Here is a 23,867-nt window from a genome sequence, read left to right as displayed (position 1 = left end):
TCCTTGGCATCAGGGCCCTTGGTACCTGGGGTACCAGTTACAAGGGACTTACCTGGATGCCAGGGTGTGCCAATTGTGTGAACAAAAGTACAGGTTAGGGAAAGAACACTGGTGCTGGGGCCTGGTTAGCAGGCCTCAGCACACTTTCAAATCAAAACATAGCATCAGCAAAGGCAAAAAGTCAGGGGGTAACCATGCCAAGGAGGCATTTCCTTACACTAAGGCTTCCCGTGGAATCTCCATTGGGTACAGAGGTGGTTTAAGTTGGGATTTGATAAGCCCTAGTCATCCACTAGCTTATCCTCAACCTCCCAAAAATTCTTCAGTTCACTCATCAATTGTTTTGCAGCATGACCAAAAATTTCTAAACATGTTTGCAAATTTCACTAAGGACAACATATCCTGTAGTAGTCATCTGGTGAAATGGCACTTTCAAAGTCTGAATCGATTAATGGAAAGGAAAGTTCACCCCCCACATTCATTCACCAGATGTTCTTTGGTCTGATGGGGAAATCTGCCCTAGTAATCTGCACCTTTGTTTGTTCCTAGTATTGTACTGTGTAGCTATAGTCTGAGAATTAAATATTCTAGCAAAGCGAGGAGTGGCTTTGAAAAGTCCAAGGGACAGGGGGTGAGGTTAGAATTTTAATAAGTGTTTTATAAGTCAATACAGAAAATAGATTGTGAACCCCATACGTAATGTCTGAGTTCTTCCTTTGCCCATATACATTAGAGCATCACACTATTATGGAGCTCCTCTTCTGTGCTGAGGATAGAGAGAAAAAAAAAATGGTACGTATATGACCCTTGTCAGTAATGTGACACAGCACTGCTCCAAAGCCTCCAGCAGTTGAGTATCTGTCTGCACACAGGTTCAAACCCCATAAAGGAAGACAATAACAAATATCTTAATGGCTTCACAATGTCTTTGCAGACTCTTGTGCAGCTCCGATTTTTGATTTGTCTTTATACTTATATGTAATATAGTATCTCTTGCATGCAAAATCTCACACAAACTTTAAAAAAATATTCTGATAGTCATAAGAAAGGGCTTACTTCACCCATAGCAGTTTCAAGGGGTGAACATTTTATAGGCTGAGTTCTACCAAAAACAAATTCAGTGTTCATTGACTTAAACAAAAGTAGGTCACCAAATTAACAGCAGTTACATTTGACATTCAGCAGTCAAACCACTAGTTCTCAAGGCATTCAACACCATCATAAGAGTGTTACAGATGAAGTTAGAATAGTACCATTGTGATGGAGTGGTACCTGGTGGTATGCTGAAGCTTGATCAATAGTGGAAAACCACTTGTCTCCCATGGCCTTAACCAAAAGCTTATTGTTCTTAGGTAAAGTGAAGTTGTCTACTGGTGTGTTTTTATTTAGATCTCTTAAATCTATTGTAGGAAGTTGGCTCTGTATGTGCTATTTCAAAGTAAGGAATAGCATGCACAGAGTCCAAGGGTTCCCCTTAGAGGTAAAATAGTGGTAAAAAGAGATAATACTAATGCTCTATTTTGTGGTAGTGTGGTCGAGCAGTAGGCTTATCCAAGGAGTAGTGTTAAGCATTTGTTGTACATACACATAGACAATAAATGAGGTACACACACTCAGAGACAAATCCAGCCAATAGGTTTTGTATAGAAAAATATCTTTTCTTAGTTTATTTTAAGAACCACAGGTTCAAATTTAACATGTAATATCTTGTTTGAAAGGTATTGCAGGTAAGTACATTAGGAACTTTGAATAATTTCAATTGCATGTATACTTTTCAAGTTATTGACAAATAGCTATTTCAAAAGTGGACACTGTAAGGAAATGCCTCCTTGGCATGGTTGCCCCCTGACTTTTTGCCTTTGCTGATGCTATGTTTACAATTGAAAGTGTGCTGAGGCCTGCTAACCAGGCCCCAGCACCAGTGTTCTTTCCCTAACCTGTACTTTTGTATCCACAATTGGCAGACCCTGGCATCCAGATAAGTCCCTTGTAACTGGTACTTCTAGTACCAAGGGCCCTGATGCCAAGGAAGGTCTCTAAGGGCTGCAGCATGTCTTATGCCACCCTGGAGACCTCTCACTCAGCACAGACACACTGCTACCAGCTTGTGTATGCTAGTGAGGACAAAACGAGTAAGTCGACATGGCACTCCCCTCAGGGTGCCATGCCAGCCTCTCACTGCCTATGCAGTATAGGTAAGACACCCCTCTAGCAGGCCTTACAGCCCTAAGGCAGGGTGCACTATACCATAGGTGAGGGAACCAGTGCATGAGCATGGTACCCCTACAGTGTCTAAACAAAACCTTAGACATTGTAAGTGCAGGGTAGCCATAAGAGTATATGGTCTGGGAGTCTGTCAAACACGAACTCCACAGCACCATAATGGCTACACTGAAAACTGGGAAGTTTGGTATCAAACTTCTCAGCACAATAAATGCACACTGATGCCAGTGTACATTTTATTGTAAAATACACCACAGAGGGCACCTTAGAGGTGCCCCCTGAAACTTAACCGACTATCTGTGTAGGCTGACTAGTGTTAGCAGCCTGCCACGAACCGAGACATGTTGCTGGCCCCATGGGGAGAGTGCCTTTGTCACTCTGAGGCCAGTAACAAAGCCTGCACTGGGTGGAGATGCTAACACCTCCCCCAGGCAGGAATTGTCACACCTGGCGGTGAGCCTCAAAGGCTCACCTCCTTTGTGCCAACCCAGCAGGACACTCCAGCTAGTGGAGTTGCCCGCCCCCTCCGGCCAGGCCCCACTTTTGGCGGCAAGGCCGGAGAAAATAATGAGAAAAACAAGGAGGAGTCACTGGCCAGTCAGGACAGCCCCTAAGGTGTCCTGAGCTGAAGTGACTCTAACTTTTAGAAATCCTCCATCTTGCAGATGGAGGATTCCCCCAATAGGGTTAGGATTGTGACCCCCTCCCCTTGGGAGGAGGCACAAAGAGGGTGTACCCACCCTCAGGGCTAGTAGCCATTGGCTACTAACCCCCCAGACCTAAACACGCCCTTAAATTTAGTATTTAAGGGCTACCCTGAACCCTAGAAAATTAGATTCCTGCAACTACAAGAAGAAGGACTGCCCAGCTGAAAACCCCTGCAGCGGAAGACCAGAAGACGACAACTGCCTTGGCTCCAGAAACTCACCGGCCTATCTCCTGCCTTCCAAAGATCCTGCTCCAGCGACGCCTTCCAAAGGGACCAGCGACCTCGACATCCTCTGAGGACTGCCCCTGCTTCGAAAAGACAAGAAACTCCCGAGGACAGCGGACCTGCTCCAAGAAAAGCTGCAACTTTGTTTCCAGCAGCTTTAAAGAACCCTGCAAGCTCCCCGCAAGAAGCGTGAGACTTGCAACACTGCACCCGGCGACCCCGACTCGGCTGGTGGCGATCCAACACCTCAGGAGGGACCCCAGGACTACTCTGATACTGTGAGTACCAAAACCTGTCCCCCCTGAGCCCCCACAGCGCCGCCTGCAGAGGGAATCCCGAGGCTTCCCCTGACCGCGACTCTTTGAACCTAAAGTCCCGACGCCTGGGAGAGACCCTGCACCCGCAGCCCCCAGGACCTGAAGGACCGGACTTTCACTGGAGAAGTGACCCCCAGGAGTCCCTCTCCCTTACCCAAGTGGAGGTTTCCCCGAGGAATCCCCCCCTTGCCTGCCTGCAGCGCTGAAGAGATCCCGAGATCTCTCATAGACTAACATTGCGAACCCGACGCCTGTTCCTACACTGCACCCGGCCGCCCCCGCGCTGCTGAGGGTGAAATTTCTGTGTGGACTTGTGTCCCCCCCGGTGCCCTACAAAACCCCCCTGGTCTGCCCTCCGAAGACGCGGGTACTTACCTGCAAGCAGACCGGAACCGGGGCACCCCCTTCTCTCCATTCTAGCCTATGTGTTTTGGGCACCACTTTGAACTCTGCACCTGACCGGCCCTGAGCTGCTGGTGTGGTGACTTTGGGGTTGCTCTGAACCCCCAACGGTGGGCTACCTTGGACCAAGAACTAAGCCCTGTAAGTGTCTTACTTACCTGGTTAACCTAACAAATACTTACCTCCCCTAGGAACTGTGAAAATTGCACTAAGTGTCCACTTTTAAAACAGCTATTTGTGAATAACTGGAAAAGTATACATGCAATTTTGATGATTTGAAGTTCCTAAAGTACTTACCTGCAATACCTTTCGAATGAGATATTACATGTAGAATTTGAACCTGTGGTTCTTAAAATAAACTAAGAAAAGAGATTTTTCTATACAAAAACCTATTGGCTGGATTTGTCTCTGAGTGTGTGTACCTCATTTATTGTCTATGTACAACAAATGATTAACACTACTCCTTGGATAAGCCTACTGCTCGACCACACTACCACAAAATAGAGCATTAGTATTATCTATTTTTACCACTATTTTACCTCTAAGGGGAACCCTTGGACTCCGTGCATGCTATTCCTTACTTTGAAATAGCACATACAGAGCCAACTTCCTACATTGGTGGATCAGCGGTGGGGTACAAGACTTTGCATTTGCTGGACTACTCAGCCAATACCTGATCACACGACAAATTCCAAAATTGTCATTAGAAATTGATTTTTGCAATTTGAAAAGTTTTCTAAATTCTTAAAAGTCCTGCTAGGGCCTTGTGTGTTAAGTCCCTGTTTAGCATTTCTTTTAGAGTTTAAAAGTTTGTAAAAGTTTGAATTAGATTCTAGAACCAGTTGTAGATTCTTAAAAAGTATTCCAACTTTTAGAAGCAAAATGTCTAGCACAGATGTGACTGTGGTGGAACTCGACACCACACCTTACCTCCATCTTAAGATGAGGGAGCTAAGGTCACTCTGTAAAATAAAGAAAATAACAATGGGCCCCAAACCTACCAAAATACAGCTCCAGGAGCTTTTGGCAGAGTTTGAAAAGGCCAACCCCTCTGAGGGTGGCAACTCCGAGGAAGAGGATAGTGACTTGGAGGACAATTCCCCCCTACCAGTCCTATCTAAGGAGAACAGGGTCCCTCAAACCCTGACTCCAAAAATAATAGTCAGAGATGCTGGTTCCCTCACAGGAGAGACCAACACCTCTGAAATCACTGAGGATAGCCCCAGTGAAGAGGACATCCAGTTAGCCAGGATGGCCAAAAGGTTGGCTTTGGAAAGACAGATCCTAGCCATAGAGAGGGAAAGACAAGAGATGGGCCTAGGACCCATCAATGGTGGCAGCAACATAAATAGGGTCAGAGATTCTCCTGACATGTTGAAAATCCCTAAAGGGATTGTAACTAAATCTGAAGATGGTGATGACATCACCAAATGGTTCACAGCTTTTGAGAGGGCTTGTGTAACCAGAAAAGTGAACAGATCTCACTGGGGTGCTCTCCTTTGGGAAATGTTCACAGGAAAGTGTAGGGATAGACTCCTCACACTCTCTGGACCAGATGCAGAATCTTATGACCTCATGAAGGGTACCCTGATTGAGGGCTTTGGATTCTCCACTGAGGAGTATAGGATTAGATTCAGGGGGGCTCAAAAATCCTCGAGCCAGACCTGGGTTGACTTTGTAGACTACTCAGTGAAAACACTAGATGGTTGGATTCAAGGCAGTGGTGTAAGTAATTATGATGGGCTGTACAATTTATTTGTGAAAGAACACCTGTTAAGTAATTGTTTCAATGATAAACTGCATCAGCATCTGGTAGACCTAGGACCCATTTCTCCCCAAGAATTGGGAAAGAAGGCGGACCATTGGGTCAAGACAAGGGTGTCCAAGACTTCAACAGGGGGTGACCAAAAGAAAGGGGTCACAAAGACTCCCCAGGGGAAGGGTGATGAGACAACCAAAACTAAAAATAGTAAAGAGTCTTCTACAGGCCCCCAAAAACCTGCACAGGAGGGTGGGCCCAGAGCCTCTTCACAAAACAATGGGTACAAGGGTAAAAACTTTGATCCCAAAAAGGCCTGGTGTCATAGCTGTAAACAGCATGGACACCAAACTGGAGACAAGGCCTGTCCCAAGAAAGATTCCACTCCAAACTCCCATCCAGGTAACACTGGTATGGCTAGTCTCCAAGTGGGATCAACAGTGTGCCCAGAGCAAATCAGGGTCCACACTGAAGCTACTCTAGTTTCTGAGGGTGGGGTGGATTTAGCCACACTAGCTGTCTGGCCGCCTAACATGCAAAAATACAGACAGCAACTCTTAATTAATGGGACTAGAATAGAGGGCCTGAGGGATACAGGTGCCAGTGTCACCATGGTGACAGAGAAACTGGTTTCCCCTGGCCAATACCTGACTGGAAAAACTTACACAGTCACCAACGCTGACAATCAGAGAAAAGTACATCCCATGGCAATGGTTACTTTAGAATGGGGAGGGGTCAATGGCCTGAAACAGGTGGTGGTCTCCTCAAATATCCCAGTGGACTGTCTGCTTGGAAATGACCTGGAGTCCTCAGCATGGGCTGAGGTAGAACTAAAAACCCATGCAGCAATGCTGGGTATCCCTGAACTGGTGTGTGTGAAAACAAGAGCACAGTGCAAGGCACAGGGTGAAAAAGTAGAGCTGGAGTCTGGAAAAATGGCCCAGCCTACCAAGAGAACAGGAAAGTCAGTTGGGAAACCAACTGCAACACAGCAAAAGAAAGGGAACCTCTCTTCTCAGGAAGAAGTTCTGCCCTCTGAGGGAACTGAGCCTTTGGAGCTTGAACCTTACCAGGTTGAGCTCTTAGGCCCAGGGGGACCCTCAAGGGAGGAGCTGTGTAAGGGACCAGAAACCTGTCCCTCTCTTGAAGGCCTTAGGCAGCAAGCTGCTGAAGAGTCCAAAGGCAAGAAAAATGGAACGCATAGGGTCTATTGGGAAGATGGACTCCTGTACACTGAGGCCAGAGACCCCAAACCTGGTGCCACTAGGAGAGTGGTAGTGCCTCAGCTGTTCAGGAAGTTCATCCTAACATTGGCCCATGACATTCCCCTTGCTGGACATTTGGGACAAACCAAGACGTGGGAGAGGTTAGTCAACCACTTCTACTGGCCCAATATGTCCAACATGGTTAAGGAGTTTTGCCTCTCCTGCCCCACCTGTCAAGCCAGTGGTAAGACAGGTGGGCATCCAAAGGCCCCCCTCATTCCACTTCCAGTGGTGGGGGTTCCCTTTGAAAGAGTGGGTGTGGACATAGTTGGTCCACTGGAACCTCCCACAGCCTCAGGAAATATGTATATCCTGGTAGTAGTGGATCATGCTACCAGGTATCCTGAAGCTATTCCCCTTAGGTCGACTACTGCCCCTGCAGTAGCCAAGGCCCTCATTGGTATCTTTACCAGAGTGGGTTTCCCTAAGGAGGTGGTGTCTGACAGAGGTACCAACTTCATGTCAGCATACCTAAAGCACATGTGGAATGAGTGTGGAGTGACTTATAAATTCACTACACCATACCATCCACAAACTAATGGCTTGGTTGAGAGATTCAACAAGACATTAAAAGGCATGATCATGGGGCTCCCAGAAAAGCTCAAAAGGAGATGGGATGTCCTCTTGCCATGTCTGCTTTTCGCTTACAGAGAGGTGCCACAAAAGGGAGTAGGATTCTCACCCTTTGAACTTCTGTTTGGTCATCCTGTAAGGGGACCACTTGCCCTTGTTAAAGAAGGCTGGGAGAGACCTCTCCATGAGCCTAAACAGGACATAGTGGACTATGTACTTGGCCTTCGCTCTAGAATGGCAGAGTACATGGAAAAGGCAACCAAAAACCTTGAGGCCAGCCAACAGCTCCAGAAGTTTTGGTATGACCAAAAGGCTGCACTGGTTGAGTTACAACCAGGGCAGAAAGTCTGGGTTCTGGAGCCTGTGGCTCCCAGGGCACTCCAGGACAAATGGAGTGGCCCTTACCCAGTGCTAGAAAGGAAGAGTCAGGTCACCTACCTGGTGGACCTGGGCACAAGCAGGAGCCCCAAGAGGGTGATCCATGTGAACCGCCTTAAGCTCTTCCATGACAGGGCTGATGTGAATCTGTTGATGGTAACAGATGAGGATCAGGAGGCAGAGAGTGAACCTCTCCCTGATCTTCTGTCATCAGACCCAAAAGATGGCACAGTAGATGGAGTGATCTACTCAGACACCCTCTCTGGCCAACAGCAAGCTGATTGTAGGAGAGTCCTACAACAGTTTCCTGAACTCTTCTCCTTAACCCCTGGTCAGACACACCTGTGTACCCATGATGTGGACACAGGAGACAGCATGCCTGTCAAAAACAAAATCTTTAGACAGTCTGACCATGTTAAGGAAAGCATCAAGGTGGAAGTCCACAAGATGCTGGAATTGGGAGTAATTGAGCGCTCTGACAGCCCCTGGGCTAGCCCAGTGGTCTTAGTCCCCAAACCTCACACCAAAGATGGAAAGAAAGAGATGAGGTTTTGTGTGGACTACAGAGGGCTCAACTCTGTCACCAAGACAGATGCCCATCCAATTCCAAGAGCTGATGAGCTCATTGATAAATTAGGTGCTGCCAAATTTCTAAGTACCTTTGACTTGACAGCAGGGTACTGGCAAATAAAAATGGCACCTGGAGCAAAAGAAAAGACAGCATTCTCCACACCTGATGGGCATTATCAGTTTACTGTTATGCCCTTTGGTTTAAAGAATGCCCCTGCCACCTTCCAAAGGTTGGTGAATCAAGTCCTTGCTGGCTTGGAGTCCTTTAGCACAGCTTATCTTGATGATATTGCTGTCTTTAGCTCCACCTGGCAGGATCACCTGGTCCACCTGAAGAAGGTTTTGAAGGCTCTGCAATCTGCAGGCCTCTCTATCAAGGCATCCAAATGCCAGATAGGGCAGGGAACTGTGGTTTACTTGGGCCACCTTGTAGGTGGAGGCCAAGTTCAGCCACTCCAACCCAAGATCCAGACTATTCTGGACTGGGTAGCTCCAAAAACCCAGACTCAAGTCAGGGCATTCCTTGGCTTGACTGGGTATTACAGGAGGTTTGTGAAGGGATATGGATCCATTGTGACAGCCCTCACTGAACTCACCTCCAAGAAAATGCCCAAGAAAGTGAACTGGACTGTGGAATGCCAACAGGCCTTTGACACCCTGAAACAGGCAATGTGCTCAGCACCAGTTCTAAAAGCTCCAGATTATTCTAAGCAGTTCATTGTGCAGACTGATGCCTCTGAACATGGGATAGGGGCAGTTTTGTCCCAAACAAATGATGATGGCCTTGACCAGCCTGTTGCTTTCATTAGCAGGAGGTTACTCCCCAGGGAGCAGCGTTGGAGTGCCATTGAGAGGGAGGCCTTTGCTGTGGTTTGGTCCCTGAAGAAGCTGAGACCATACCTCTTTGGGACTCACTTCCTAGTTCAAACTGACCACAGACCTCTCAAATGGCTGATGCAAATGAAAGGTGAAAATCCAAAACTGTTGAGGTGGTCCATCTCCCTACAGGGAATGGACTTTATAGTGGAACACAGACCTGGGACTGCCCATGCCAATGCAGATGGCCTTTCCAGGTTCTTCCACTTAGAAAATGAAGACTCTCTTGGGAAAGGTTAGTCTCATCCTCTTTCGTTTGGGGGGGGGGGGTTGTGTAAGGAAATGCCTCCTTGGCATGGTTGCCCCCTGACTTTTTGCCTTTGCTGATGCTATGTTTACAATTGAAAGTGTGCTGAGGCCTGCTAACCAGGCCCCAGCACCAGTGTTCTTTCCCTAACCTGTACTTTTGTATCCACAATTGGCAGACCCTGGCATCCAGATAAGTCCCTTGTAACTGGTACTTCTAGTACCAAGGGCCCTGATGCCAAGGAAGGTCTCTAAGGGCTGCAGCATGTCTTATGCCACCCTGGAGACCTCTCACTCAGCACAGACACACTGCTACCAGCTTGTGTATGCTAGTGAGGACAAAACGAGTAAGTCGACATGGCACTCCCCTCAGGGTGCCATGCCAGCCTCTCACTGCCTATGCAGTATAGGTAAGACACCCCTCTAGCAGGCCTTACAGCCCTAAGGCAGGGTGCACTATACCATAGGTGAGGGTACCAGTGCATGAGCATGGTACCCCTACAGTGTCTAAACAAAACCTTAGACATTGTAAGTGCTGGGTAGCCATAAGAGTATATGGTCTGGGAGTCTGTCAAACACGAACTCCACAGCACCATAATGGCTACACTGAAAACTGGGAAGTTTGGTATCAAACTTCTCAGCACAATAAATGCACACTGATGCCAGTGTACATTTTATTGTAAAATACACCACAGAGGGCACCTTAGAGGTGCCCCCTGAAACTTAACCGACTATCTGTGTAGGCTGACTAGTTTTAGCAGCCTGCCACGAACCGAGACATGTTGCTGGCCCCATGGGGAGAGTGCCTTTGTCACTCTGAGGCCAGTAACAAAGCCTGCACTGGGTGGAGATGCTAACACCTCCCCCAGGCAGGAATTGTCACACCTGGCGGTGAGCCTCAAAGGCTCACCTCCTTTGTGCCAACCCAGCAGGACACTCCAGCTAGTGGAGTTGCCCGCCCCCTCCGGCCAGGCCCCACTTTTGGCGGCAAGGCCGGAGAAAATAATGAGAATAACAAGGAGGAGTCACTGGCCAGTCAGGACAGCCCCTAAGGTGTCCTGAGCTGAAGTGACTCTAACTTTTAGAAATCCTCCATCTTGCAGATGGAGGATTCCCCCAATAGGGTTAGGATTGTGACCCCCTCCCCTTGGGAGGAGGCACAACGAGGGTGTACCCACCCTCAGGGCTAGTAGCCATTGGCTACTAACCCCCCAGACCTAAACACGCCCTTAAATTTAGTATTTAAGGGCTACCCTGAACCCTAGAAAATTAGATTCCTGCAACTACAAGAAGAAGGACTGCCCAGCTGAAAACCCCTGCAGCGGAAGACCAGAAGACGACAACTGCCTTGGCTCCAGAAACTCACCGGCCTGTCTCCTGCCTTCCAAAGATCCTGCTCCAGCGACGCCTTCCAAAGGGACCAGCGACCTCGACATCCTCTGAGGACTGCCCCTGCTTCAAAAAGACAAGAAACTCCCGAGGACAGCGGACCTGCTCCAAGAAAAGCTGCAACTTTGTTTCCAGCAGCTTTAAAGAACCCTGCAAGCTCCCCGCAAGAAGCGTGAGACTTGCAACACTGCACCCGGCGACCCCGACTCGGCTGGTGGCGATCCAACACCTCAGGAGGGACCCCAGGACTACTCTGATACTGTGAGTACCAAAACCTGTCCCCCCTGAGCCCCCACAGCGCCGCCTGCAGAGGGAATCCCGAGGCTTCCCCTGACCGCGACTCTTTGAACCTAAAGTCCCGACGCCTGGGAGAGACCCTGCACCCGCAGCCCCCAGGACCTGAAGGACCGGACTTTCACTGGAGAAGTGACCCCCAGGAGTCCCTCTCCCTTACCCAAGTGGAGGTTTCCCCGAGGAATCCCCCCCTTGCCTGCCTGCAGCGCTGAAGAGATCCCGAGATCTCTCATAGACTAACATTGCGAACCCGACGCCTGTTCCTACACTGCACCCGGCCGCCCCCGCGCTGCTGAGGGTGAAATTTCTGTGTGGACTTGTGTCCCCCCCGGTGCCCTACAAAACCCCCCTGGTCTGCCCTCCGAAGACGCGGGTACTTACCTGCAAGCAGACCGGAACCGGGGCACCCCCTTCTCTCCATTCTAGCCTATGTGTTTTGGGCACCACTTTGAACTCTGCACCTGACCGGCCCTGAGCTGCTGGTGTGGTGACTTTGGGGTTGCTCTGAACCCCCAACGGTGGGCTACCTTGGACCAAGAACTAAGCCCTGTAAGTGTCTTACTTACCTGGTTAACCTAACAAATACTTACCTCCCCTAGGAACTGTGAAAATTGCACTAAGTGTCCACTTTTAAAACAGCTATTTGTGAATAACTGGAAAAGTATACATGCAATTTTGATGATTTGAAGTTCCTAAAGTACTTACCTGCAATACCTTTCGAATGAGATATTACATGTAGAATTTGAACCTGTGGTTCTTAAAATAAACTAAGAAAAGATATTTTTCTATACAAAAACCTATTGGCTGGATTTGTCTCTGAGTGTGTGTACCTCATTTATTGTCTATGTGTATGTACAACAAATGCTTAACACTACTCCTTGGATAAGCCTACTGCTCGACCACACTACCACAAAATAGAGCATTAGTATTATCTATTTTTACCACTATTTTACCTCTAAGGGGAACCCTTGGACTCCGTGCATGCTATTCCTTACTTTGAAATAGCACATACAGAGCCAACTTCCTACAGACACTTAGTGCAATTTTCACAGTTCCTGGGGGAGGTAAGTTTTTGTTAGTTTTACCAGGTAAGTAAGACACTTAAAGGGTTCAGTTCTTGGTCCAAGGTAGCCCACCGTTGGGGGTTCAGAGCAACCCCAAAGTCACCACACCAGCAGCTCAGGGCCGGTCAGGTGCAGAGTTCAAAGTGGTGCCCAAAACGCATAGGCTAGAATGGAGAGAAGGGGGTGCCCCGGTTCCGGTCTGCTTGCAGGTAAGTACCCGCGTCTTCGGAGGGCAGACCAGGGGGGTTTTGTAGGGCACCGGGGGGGACACAAGCCCACACAGAAATTTCACCCTCAGCGGCGCGGGGGCGGCCGGGTGCAGTGTTAGAACAAGCGTCGGGTTCGCAATGGAAGTCAATGAGAGATCAACGGATCTCTTCAGCGCTGCAGGCAGGCAAGGGGGGGCTTCCTCGGGGAAACCTCCACTTGGGCAAGGGAGAGGGACTCCTGGGGGTCACTTCTGCAGTGAAAGTCCGGTCCTTCCGGTCCTGGGGGCTGCGGGTGCAGGGTCTTTTCCAGGCGTCGGGACTTAGGTTTCAGAGAGTCGCGGTCAGGGGAAGCCTCGGGATTCCCTCTGCAGGCGGCGCTGTGGGGGCTCAGGGGGGACAGGTTTTGGTACTCACAGTCGGAGAGTAGTCCGGGGGTCCTCCCTGAGGTGTTGGTTCTCCACCAGCCGAGTCGGGGTCGCCGGGTGCAGTGTTGCAAGTCTCACGCATCTTGCGGGGAGTTGCAGGGGTCTTTAAAGCTGCTCCTTGAAACAAAGTTGCAGTCTTTTTGGAGCAGGTCCGCTGTCCTCGGGAGTTTCTTGTCGTCGAAGCAAGGCAGTCCTCAGAGGATTCAGAGGTCGCTGGTCCCTTTGGAAGGCGTCGCTGGAGCAGAGTTCTTTGGAAGGCAGGAGACAGGCCGGTGAGTTTCTGGAGCCAAGGCAGTTGTTGTCTTCTGGTCTTCCTCTGCAGGGGTTTTCAGCTGGGCAGTCCTTCTTCTTGTTGTTGCAGGAATCTAATTTTCTAGGGTTCAGGGTAGCCCTTAAATACTAAATTTAAGGGCGTGTTTAGGTCTGGGGGGTTAGTAGCCAATGGCTACTAGCCCTGAGGGTGGGTACACCCTCTTTGTGCCTCCTCCCAAGGGGAGGGGGTCACAATCCTAACCCTATTGGGGGAATCCTCCATCTGCAAGATGGAGGATTTCTAAAAGTTAGTCACTTCAGCTCAGGACACCTTAGGGGCTGTCCTGACTGGCCAGTGACTCCTCCTTGTTGCTTTCTTTGTTCCCTCCAGCCTTGCCGCCAAAAGTGGGGGCCGTGGCCGGAGGGGGCGGGCAACTCCACTAAGCTGGAGTGCCCTGCTGGGCTGTGACAAAGGGGTGAGCCTTTGAGGCTCACCGCCAGGTGTTACAGCTCCTGCCTGGGGGAGGTGTTAGCATCTCCACCCAGTGCAGGCTTTGTTACTGGCCTCAGAGTGACAAAGGCACTCTCCCCATGGGGCCAGCAACATGTCTCTAGTGTGGCAGGCTGCTGGAACTAGTCAGCCTACACAGACAGTCGGTTAAGTTTCAGGGGGCACCTCTAAGGTGCCCTCTGGGGTGTATTTTGCAATAAAATGTACACTGGCATCAGTGTGCATTTATTGTGCTGAGAAGTTTGATACCAAACTTCCCAGTTTTCAGTGTAGCCATTATGGTGCTGTGGAGTTCGTGTTTGACAGACTCCCAGACCATATACTTTTATGGCTACCCTGCACTTACAATGTCTAAGGTTTTGTTTAGACACTGTAGGGGTACCATGCTCATGCACTGGTACCCTCACCTATGGTATAGTGCACCCTGCCTTAGGGCTGTAAGGCCTGCTAGAGGGGTGTCTTACCTATACTGCATGGGCAGTGAGAGGCTGGCATGGCACCCTGAGGGGAGTGCCATGTCGACTTACTCGTTTTGTCCTCACTAGCACACACAAGCTGGCAAGCAGTGTGTCTGTGCTGAGTGAGAGGTCTCCAGGGTGGCATAAGACATGCTGCAGCCCTTAGAGACCTTCCTTGGCATCAGGGCCCTTGGTACTAGAAGTACCAGTTACAAGGGACTTATCTGGATGCCAGGGTCTGCCAATTGTGGATACAAAAGTACAGGTTAGGGAAAGAACACTGGTGCTGGGGCCTGGTTAGCAGGCCTCAGCACACTTTCAATTGTAAACATAGCATCAGCAAAGGCAAAAAGTCAGGGGGCAACCATGCCAAGGAGGCATTTCCTTACATCTATGCACCATCTTGCTCGCCTTTTTGCTCTCTATGCCACAACTAAGGGAGGCAATCAACTTGTAGGTTCAGCCGCTTCATCTCTGATATGCTCAGGTTCAGTCTGCTCTTGAGGAAGCCTGGCCATCTCTCCCAGGCCTCAGCCAGTCATCCGAGATCACAGTATTGTCCTTGCCTTCCTAGATTGCCTCTCCCTGTCCCATCTTCCTTTGAGCAGATGACTCGTCCACTTTGTCTCCCAGGTGACATTGAACAGTCCATATAGGAAGACCTAATGTAATTCCATCATGGACGAAGATGTTTGTTTCAGAAAAGGAACACCCTTTTCGGGGGGGGTGCCAGGAGCTGGGAATATCGACCGCATTGGCGTCACTGCCCGCAAACAGTACTACCAGCTCCTTTAGCATCAGTGGCATGGGCTAGCAGACAACAAGCAGACCATCGGGGGCAGCGTTCCTCAGACTCACCGTTCCTCAGACTACAACTTCCAAACCTCTAGTGAGCAAACCGTGGCTCATTTTATTTACCATTGTGCAGAACACAGTGTCAACACTTGGGCATTAGTTACGAAGAAGGCTGTCCCTTTGAGATGTATTCTGTATGCAGTGGAGCACATGACTCCTGTACACCTTAATGTCACTGCATAGCCTGCTCCAGTTTCTGAAGATTAAGGATAACTTGGCACAACTAATCCTAGTGGCTCCATATCGAGGTAGCAGTGTGTGGTACCTGGAGCTTCTGGGCCTGAGCATCTGTCTTGAGATCAGGCTTCAGGCACAGCAGCAGGGCAGGGTCTTGCACCCGCCCCTGTATGTATGTATTTATGTGGTATTTGTAAAGCGCATTCCGACTCACCAGGAGCATCGAAGCGCTAAAAAGAGTCGAAGATGAGGAAGAAAACAGACTAGCAAACCCAACCTTCATACCACCCTCCTCAATTATACCAAAATGCTACTAAGAAAAGAGTGAACCAGAAAACAGACTATCGAGGAAAGAGCCATGTCTTGACCAATTTCCTAAACCTTAAATAGGCTGGTTCTTGCCTGATACTCAGCGGTAATGAATTCCAACCTTTAGCAGCAGCCACCGTGAAAGCTTTGTCCCCCCATCTTGCTCCTTGTGTACGAGGAACCTGAATTCTAAATGCTTTAGCAGACCTCAGGTTTCTCTTGGGAGCGTACCACCAAAGCCTAGTGGTGAGATTGTTGGACCTATTCCATGAATTGCTTTTTGGGTTAGACAAAGTGCTTTAAAAATAATCCGCTGGGACACTGGAAGCCAATGTAATTTCTTAAGGTTCCCACTGACTGAATTACACTGTGGAAGATTTAAAATTGCTCTAGCTGCTGCATTTTGGACCATCTGCAGCTTATTAATCAATGTCTTATCAACATTAAGGAGTAAGGCGTTGCAGTAATCAACTTTCGACATTACTAGAGCTAAGACCGCAGAGACTCTCCATTCCTGCTTGAGGTAAGGAAAGATTTTGCGAAGCATTTTGATCAGCCAGAGGCATGTCTTCAGAGTGTGATTTACATGATTTCTGAAAGACAAGTGGTCGTCAAAGAAAACGCCCAGGTTCCTACTGACCGTGGTCGGTGCTGGAGGAATCCCACAGTCTACTGGCCACCAGTGTGAATTCCATAATTCTTTTGCTGGCCCAAAGCAGAGAATTTCCGTTTTAGTGGCATTCATTTTCAGCCAGTTTGTCTTCATCCAATTGCTAACACTTTGCATGCAATTGCTAAACCGGTCCGCAACCTCCTCCCAGGGTTTTGCAATCGGTATAATAAGCTGAGTATCATCAGCATAGGAGGTGGGGATAAACCCAAACGATCGGATGATATCGGCCAAAGGTGCAACATAAAGGTTAAACAAGGTAGGGCTTAAGGATGAGCCATGAGGAATCCCACATGGCAATAAAAAAAGGGGAAGATCGGAAATTGCCACAGCTTACAGTTATCCACCTATTTGACAAGAAGGATTCTAAAAGCTTAAGGGCTCGTCCTCTAATTCCCGCTTGACTAAGGCAGGATATCAATAGATAAGGAGAAATAGTGTCAAATGCTGCTGACAACTCCAGCAATACTAGAATGGTCCCTTGGCCATCATCGACGAATTTCCAGATTGAATCAGAAGAGATCCAAGCAGTCTCTGTACTGTGCGCTTTTTTGAAGCCATGTTGTGACGAATCCAGGCCTTCCCCATCCACTAGGAATTCTGCCAATTCCTCATTCAACAATTTCTCTAGAATTTTGGCCAGAAAGGGAAGGAGCGTTATAGGCCATAAGATATTTAAGTCTTGACTATCCCCTTCTGGCTTTTTTTTTTTAATGGCATCACTATCGTTTCCTTCCAGGAGGCTGGATACTTCCCAGAGACTAGCACTTCTTGGAAGATCGGGACTAAAGCCCGAGCCATCAGGTCAGGGGCTAATCTAAAAATGAACGGGGGCACGGATCCAGTGGGGAGCTTGACTTTATATCGCAAATCATCTTTTTAACAAGGTCCTGAGTGGAGGCATGAAAGTCAGTTAAAAGTGGGTCCCTTACATTAACATCTGTGTCCGAATCTGCCAAGGATTCCCTGGAGATAACATGAGGGTCAAAGGTAGCATGTATTTGGAGGATTTTATTTTCCAAGTGCTCCACGACCTTGTCACAGAATTCCTGAGAATTCTCCAGATCCCGAGGCCTAAGGGGGGGGGGGGGGGGGGGGGGGGGGGGTGGATAATGTATGTAGGAAGTTGGCTGTGTATGTGCTATTTCAAAGTAAGAAATAGCATGCAGAGTCCAAGGGTTCCCCTTAGAGGTAAGATAGTGGCAAAAAGAGAATTCTAATGCTCTATTTTGTGGTAGTGTGGTCGAGCAGTAGGCTTATCAGAGGGTAGTGTTAAGCATTTGTTGTACACACAGGCAATAAATGAGGAACATACACTCAACAGACAATTCCAGGCCAATAGGTTTTTATATAGAAAAATATCTTTTAAGAACCACAGGTTCAAGATTTACAAACAATACTTTAAATGAAAGGTGTTTCACTCAGGTATCTTAGGAACTTTGAATCATCACAATAGCATGTACAGTTTTGCCAAAAATGGCAATAAGCTATTTTAAAAGTGGACACAGTGCAAAAATCAACAGTTCCTGGGGGAGGTAAGTATTTAAGTTCACAGGTAAGTAAAGCACCTACAGGGTTCAAAGTTGGGTCCAAAGTAGCCCGCTCAGGGGGGTCAACTCTGGCTACTCATGGGCTCGCAGTCGCCGGGGAGTCCTCCCTGTATTGTGAGTTTTCCGCAGGTCGAGCCGGGGGCGTCGGGTGCAGAGTGGAAAGTCTCACGCTTCCGGCGGGAAACGTGTGGTCTTCAAAAGTTGCTTCTTTATTGCAAAGTTGCAGTTTTGTTGAACAAGGCCGCTTTCCTCAGGAGCTTCTTGGTCCTTTTAGATGCAGGGTAGTCCTCTGAGGCTTCAGTGGTCGATGGACCCTGGGGGGCGCGTCGCTGTTGCAGTTTTTCTCGAAGTGGGGAGACAGGCAAGTAGGGCTGGGGCCAAAGCAGTTGGTGTCTCTGTCTTCTCTGCATGGCTTCAGGTCAGCAGTCCTTCTTCGTCTTCAGGTTGCAGGAATCTATCTTCCTAGGTTCTGCGGGCCCTTAATTACTCAATTAAGGGGTGTGTTTAGGTCTGGGAGGATAGTAGCCAATGGCTACTAGCTCTGAGGGTGGCTACACCCTCTTTGTGCCTCCTCCCTGTGGGGCACATCCCTAATCCTATTGGGGGAATCCTCCATCTGCAAGATGGAGGATTTCTAAAAGTCAGTCACCTCAGGACACCTTAGGGGTTGCCCTGACTGGCCAGTGACTCCTCCTTGTTTTTCTCATTATCTCCTCCAGCCTTGCCGCCAAAAGTGGGGGCAGTGGCCGAAGGGGTGGGCATCCACACTAGCTGGGATGCCCTGTGGCGCTGTAACAAAGGGGGTGAGCCTTTGAGGCTCTCCGCCAGATGTTAAAGTTCCTGCAGGGGGAGGTGTGAAGCACCTCCACCCAGTACAGGCTTTGTTACTGGCCACAGAGTGACAAAGGCACTCTCCCCATGTGGCCAGCAACATGTCTGGTGTGTGGCAGGCAGGCAAAACTAGTCAGCCCATACTGGAAGTCGGGTATGTTTTCAGGGGGCATCTCTAAGATGCCCTCTGGGTATATTTCACAAAATGTACACGGGCATCAGTGTGCATTTATTGCGCTGAGAAGTTTGATACCAAACTTCCCAGTTTTCAGTGTAGCCATTATGGTGCTGTGGAGTTCGTGTTTGACAGACTCCCAGACCATATACTCTTATGGCTACCCTGCACTTACAATGTCTAAGGTTTTGCTTAGACACTGTAGGGGCATAGTGCTCATGCACCTATGCCCTCACCTGTGGTATAGTGCACCCTGCCTTAGGGCTGTAAGGCCTGCTAGAGGGGTGACTTACCTATGCCATAGGCAGTGTGAGGTTGGCATGGCACTCTGAGGGGAGTGCCATGTCGACTTAGTCATTTTCTCCTCGCCAGCACACACAAGCTGGCAAGCAGTGTGCATGTGCTGAGTGAGGGGTCCCTAGAGTGGCATAAGACATGCTGCAGCCCTTAGACCTTCCCTCGCATCAGGGCCCTTGGTACCAGGGGTACCAGTTACAAGGGACTTATCTGAATGCCAGGGTGTGCCAATTGTGGAGACAAAGGTACAGTTTAGGGAAAGAACACTGGTGCTGGGGCCTGGTTAGCAGGCCTCGGCACACTTTCAAATCATAACTTGGCATCAGCAAAGGCAAAAAGTCAGGGGGTAACCATGCCAAGGAGGCATTTACTTACAATGTATTTATCACATTAAAAAGTTCTCGGGGCATTTTCTGCCTCCTTCACTTTAGCGATATAATATTTCGATTTAGCTGAAAAACGGGCCACTTTGTAGGCATGGAGATGCAGTCTGCGCCTCCATGCATGGATAAAGAGTGGCAACAACTGATCTTCAACCTTCCTCCTGAAGTCTTTGATTTGGTCCTAGCAGGCAGGCAGCCAACCACAAAATCAGTGTATGCTGAACTCTTAAATAAGTTTGTGGCTTGGTGTGCCACCTGCCAGTCAAGAGGTATTGAAACCGGATGATTAATGGCAGCATTTCCAGCACCCCGCAAACTTGTTCTCTGCTGAAGAAGGGATTAACCCAGAAACACATGTGTCCAGAGATGCACAGCAAAGGCTGCACCTATTTAGAGGTGAAATATTTAAAAGTAACTGAGTTCGTTTTTTGAGGAAACTACATTTATCATGATGCAATGGGGCAGATTATTTGCTGGGATGTTAGGCAGGTGTGCTCCTAACTGTTTGTGACTTTAAAAAGGCTCCCTTGAGCCACTGGGCTGACGAGCTCTGGAGCATGCCAGTGAAGAGGTATTGAAACCGGATGATTAATGGCAGCATTTCCAGCACCCCGCAAACTTGTTCTCTGCTGAAGAAGGGATTAACCCAGAAACACATGTGTCCAGAGATGCACAGCAAAGGCTGCACCTATTTAGAGGTGAAATATTTAAAAGTAACTGAGTTCGTTTTTTGAGGAAACTACATTTATCATGATGCAATGGGGCAGATTATTTGCTGGGATGTTAGGCAGGTGTGCTCCTAACAGTTTGCCACCTGCCAGTCAAACCTGCTCCAGGCTAAACTGTTGGATTTTCTTATGTGGTTTTAAAAAAAAATTTTTTTTACATTTACCACACCAGCTGTTTGCGCTCAAATCACCAGTTGTGATGAATTTTCTTAAGGGTTTGCAACATGTTTCTGCAAAGCTCTTTCTGATGCCACCTTGGGACTTGAACCTTAATTTCTCCATGTGTAGTATCACTTTCAGCCACTGCAGTTGTCCATTGCGCCTTTTGTCATTGAAAAAGGTCTTTCTAGTTGTTGTAATATCGGGCAGCAGTGTAAGTGAGCTTTCAAGCCCTCATGATCCAGCCTCGTTATGCCACCTTTTTTTCACCAGAAACTGGTGTTCGTCTCGAACAGCGTTTCTACCGTAGTTGGTGATGCCATTCCACATCTGACAAACCAACACCCTTCTGACCTTACTGGCCCGCCTCCACGTTTTCATGCTTGCGCTTTTTGGAGCTTTAGCCAATAGACCGGCTACAAGCAACTCCTAACCGTTAGGAGCTTTAGCCCTCTGGGCCATGTGCCCCTCATCATAGACTTTCCCAACAGCTTTGCGGAAAATACACACAGGGTGATGGAACAGACTCCCTTACACAACTAAGTAACATTTTCCTTCTGTGGTTATGCTATCTAACAATTTATCAAGAGTCAACATACTCATTTTATAAGGAAAACGCCCTATACTTTTGGGTTGTAGATATGGTCATGAGAAAGTCACAGAACCAGTTGTCTGGCACTGCATGTGGCTGAAACATGTAGATCATAGATGCTGGTGCCATGAGAACTTGTAAGCATCGCCTTCTGTTTTTGACCCTGCCAAACACACGCTCAATAATATTCACTCAGTTTGAGTAACACTTTATCCCGGGCACTGGAAGAGTGTTGGTTCCGGTGTGTGCATCTGCCTGATGTGTTCTTTGGTGTCAGGAGCTGGTGGACCAGTCGTTTGGTTTCTTTTATTTTGTGTGAAGTTTTTTAGTGACCAGCAGCTCCCAGGTGGTTCTCTTTTGCTTGCCTCCTCTTATTTAATCTTCAGTGTATTGCTTCCTGCACCTACAATGCTTCTGAACTGGTCAGCTGATTAAAGAACAAGTGGGAGATGCCTATCAAATGCATTTTGTCATCTGAACTGAACACTCCTATAGCAATATCACAAGATTTAATTGAGTAATTCCTATTGGTGTCTTGTGTGTCCATGACGGCCCTTACCAAAAACTATTTGAGAGTAGTGTATCCATTTAGTCACTATTTTCCCTATTTTCAATTAAATTGTGGTGTTAATGTATAATGAGAGAACTTTTTTTTAATGGCAACAAATCGTTGCATAAGGCAAGTCATCTGCTCTGTAGTTTGACGCTTTGTCACTGGGCAGTGACTTGTCCTGAGTGAGTATTTGAGTGAGGTACTGAAGACTGATCTTCAACTCTGAAATGGTGGCATTTGTTATGCTAATCTGTGTGGGAAGTTAAATATGAGAACTACCTCTGTTAGCATAAAGCCCCACACTTCAGAGAGTCATACTTTCTTCCTATCATAGTCTGCTGACTATTCAACCTCTAGTCAGATGGACCTTCTTACAACCCAATCAAATTTTTTGTGATGTTACTTTTGCTCTGTTCCACTGCTATCTGCCTTTTATTGGAGGTCTGGTTCTGCTGCATTTGGTGGGCTTTAAAGTAGTGCCCAGCATCCTTTGTTTATGAATGAGCCATGCAGCTTAAAAACATATATTTATAGAACATTTGGCAGTTTAGCAATATAATGAATGTTGGGGAAACCTCATAAAACTTGCAGTTGATATGGTCTCCATGTATTTTGTTCATGCTCACCCCTTCATTTTTTTTCTTTCTCTAGTACAAGATCCAACTGAAGCCAAAAGTTGGCGCACCTATTATTCCCATCACAAAGCCACATACCATGCGACCGGCAGCTAGAATTAACCCACCTTACAACATGAAGCCAGTGTCGTCCCACGTGTCCGGAGCTCGCCGACGCAGAGTTCGCTGCCGGAAATGTGATGCCTGCTTGCAAGGGGAGTGTGGTGTCTGCCACTACTGCAGGGACATGAAAAAGTTTGGAGGCCCTGGACGCATGAAGCAGTCTTGTGTGGAGCGGCAGTGCTTGGCCGTGAGTATACCTTGTGAGGAAAAGACTTGCAGATAGGGCAACAAACATCAATGCGTCTTAGTCAAGAAGAAAGATGTCTGTGATAGGCGTACATTAGTGCTGTATGTAGTAGCAGTTCTAAGCAGAAGTCATTAAATGAGAGTAAGGAAGGTGTCAAGAGATGTATCCATGCTGAGTGCCACAGCAGTGCTTGCTGTTGGTTGTGGCCTGTGAAAGGAATAACTAGAAATGTGTTAGTTCGATGGCATCTGTCGCTGTAGATACACATGGTATGCATTAGCTCGCCATCTGGTGTTGGGTCGGAGTGTTAAAAGTTGTTTTTCTTCGAAGAAGTGTTTTCGAGTCACTGGACCGAGTGGCTCCTCCTTCTGTGCTCATTGCGCATGGGCGTCGACTCCATCTTCGATTGTTTTCTTTCCGCCATCGGGTTCGGACGTGTTCCTGTCGCTCCGAGTTTCGGAACGGAAAGATAGCTGAAAACGGAGGATTTCGACGGTATCGTTGCGATCCGGTTCGAGATAAACACATACGACAACGCATTGAACATCGAAGCGCTTCGGTGCCCTTCGGGGTAGATTTCGGCACACCGTCGGGGCCTAGTCGGCCCGACCGCGTGGAGAACAACGCCGATGGAACGGACCCCGTTTCGATTCTGCCCTGAATGCCACAACAAATATCCTTATACGGACCAACACTCGGTCTGTAACCTGTGCCTGTCACCCGAGCACAGCGAAGAATCCTGTGAGGCCTGTGGGGCGTTCCGGTCCCGAAAAACTCTGCGCGACCGTCGAGCGAGAAGACTTCAGATGGCGTCCACGCCAAAAGAGCATCGACAGTTCGAGACAGAAGAGGAACAGGAGGAATCCTTTTCCATCCAGGATTCAGACTCCGACGAACTCGACCATCCAAAAACAGTGAGTAAGACGTCGAGATCAGAAATTAAAAAAGGCAAAAAGGCCCAGGGGACGCCACTGCCAACCGGCCATGGCTCAACCCAAATTCACGGTGACCAACAATCGGCACCGAAAAAGGCCCATTCAGTGTCGAGATCGTCCGACTCCGGTCGAGACACCGGCACGCAGCCTCCTCGGGACCGAGAGAGTGCTAAAGAGAAGCATCGACACCGAGAGTTCGGTGTCGACACGGATCGACGCCGAGACAGTGGCGCCGAAGATCATAGAGGCCAAGATTTTTCGGCACAAAAGAAGAGGAAGGTTACCTCGGAGCCGAAAAAACAAACCGGGTTTTCGGAGCCGAAAAAAGCACCAACAGACCCAGTTTCAGGCTCCTATACTGAAGAACTTTCTATGTCTTCACAAATGAAAAGACACGGATTCGAACAGGAACTGCAATCCACTGAAGTGGATCACACGCAGAAGCGTATCTTTATTCAGCAGGGGACAGGGAAGATCAGTACCCTTCCACCTGTCAAAAGAAAGAGAACACTTCAGTTTGTGGCACGAGAGGCTCCTCAGCAACAAACAGCAAAGACGGTAACACCCCCTCCCTCGCCTCCACC

At 48.3% G+C, this 23,867-nt stretch overlaps 1 protein-coding gene across 3 annotated transcripts in view; it reads left to right on the top strand.

Annotated features, from left to right (window-relative positions):
- Positions 1-23,867, top strand: part of KDM2A (lysine demethylase 2A) — a 448,889-nt gene that overhangs the window by 342,377 nt on the left and 82,645 nt on the right. For all 3 annotated transcript variants that reach the window (XM_069232944.1, XM_069232943.1, XM_069232945.1), the window contains one exon: positions 22,076-22,348. In XM_069232944.1, coding sequence (XP_069089045.1) covers positions 22,076-22,348 — 273 coding nt within the window. The remainder of the gene's footprint in view (positions 1-22,075; positions 22,349-23,867) is intronic.

The sequence above is a fragment of the Pleurodeles waltl genome, chromosome 4_2 (assembly GCF_031143425.1).
Source record: "Pleurodeles waltl isolate 20211129_DDA chromosome 4_2, aPleWal1.hap1.20221129, whole genome shotgun sequence".
NCBI lineage: Eukaryota > Metazoa > Chordata > Amphibia > Caudata > Salamandridae > Pleurodeles > Pleurodeles waltl.
The sequence above is the reverse complement of the archived record's forward strand: the minus strand, read 5'-3'. Positions and strand labels throughout refer to the sequence as shown.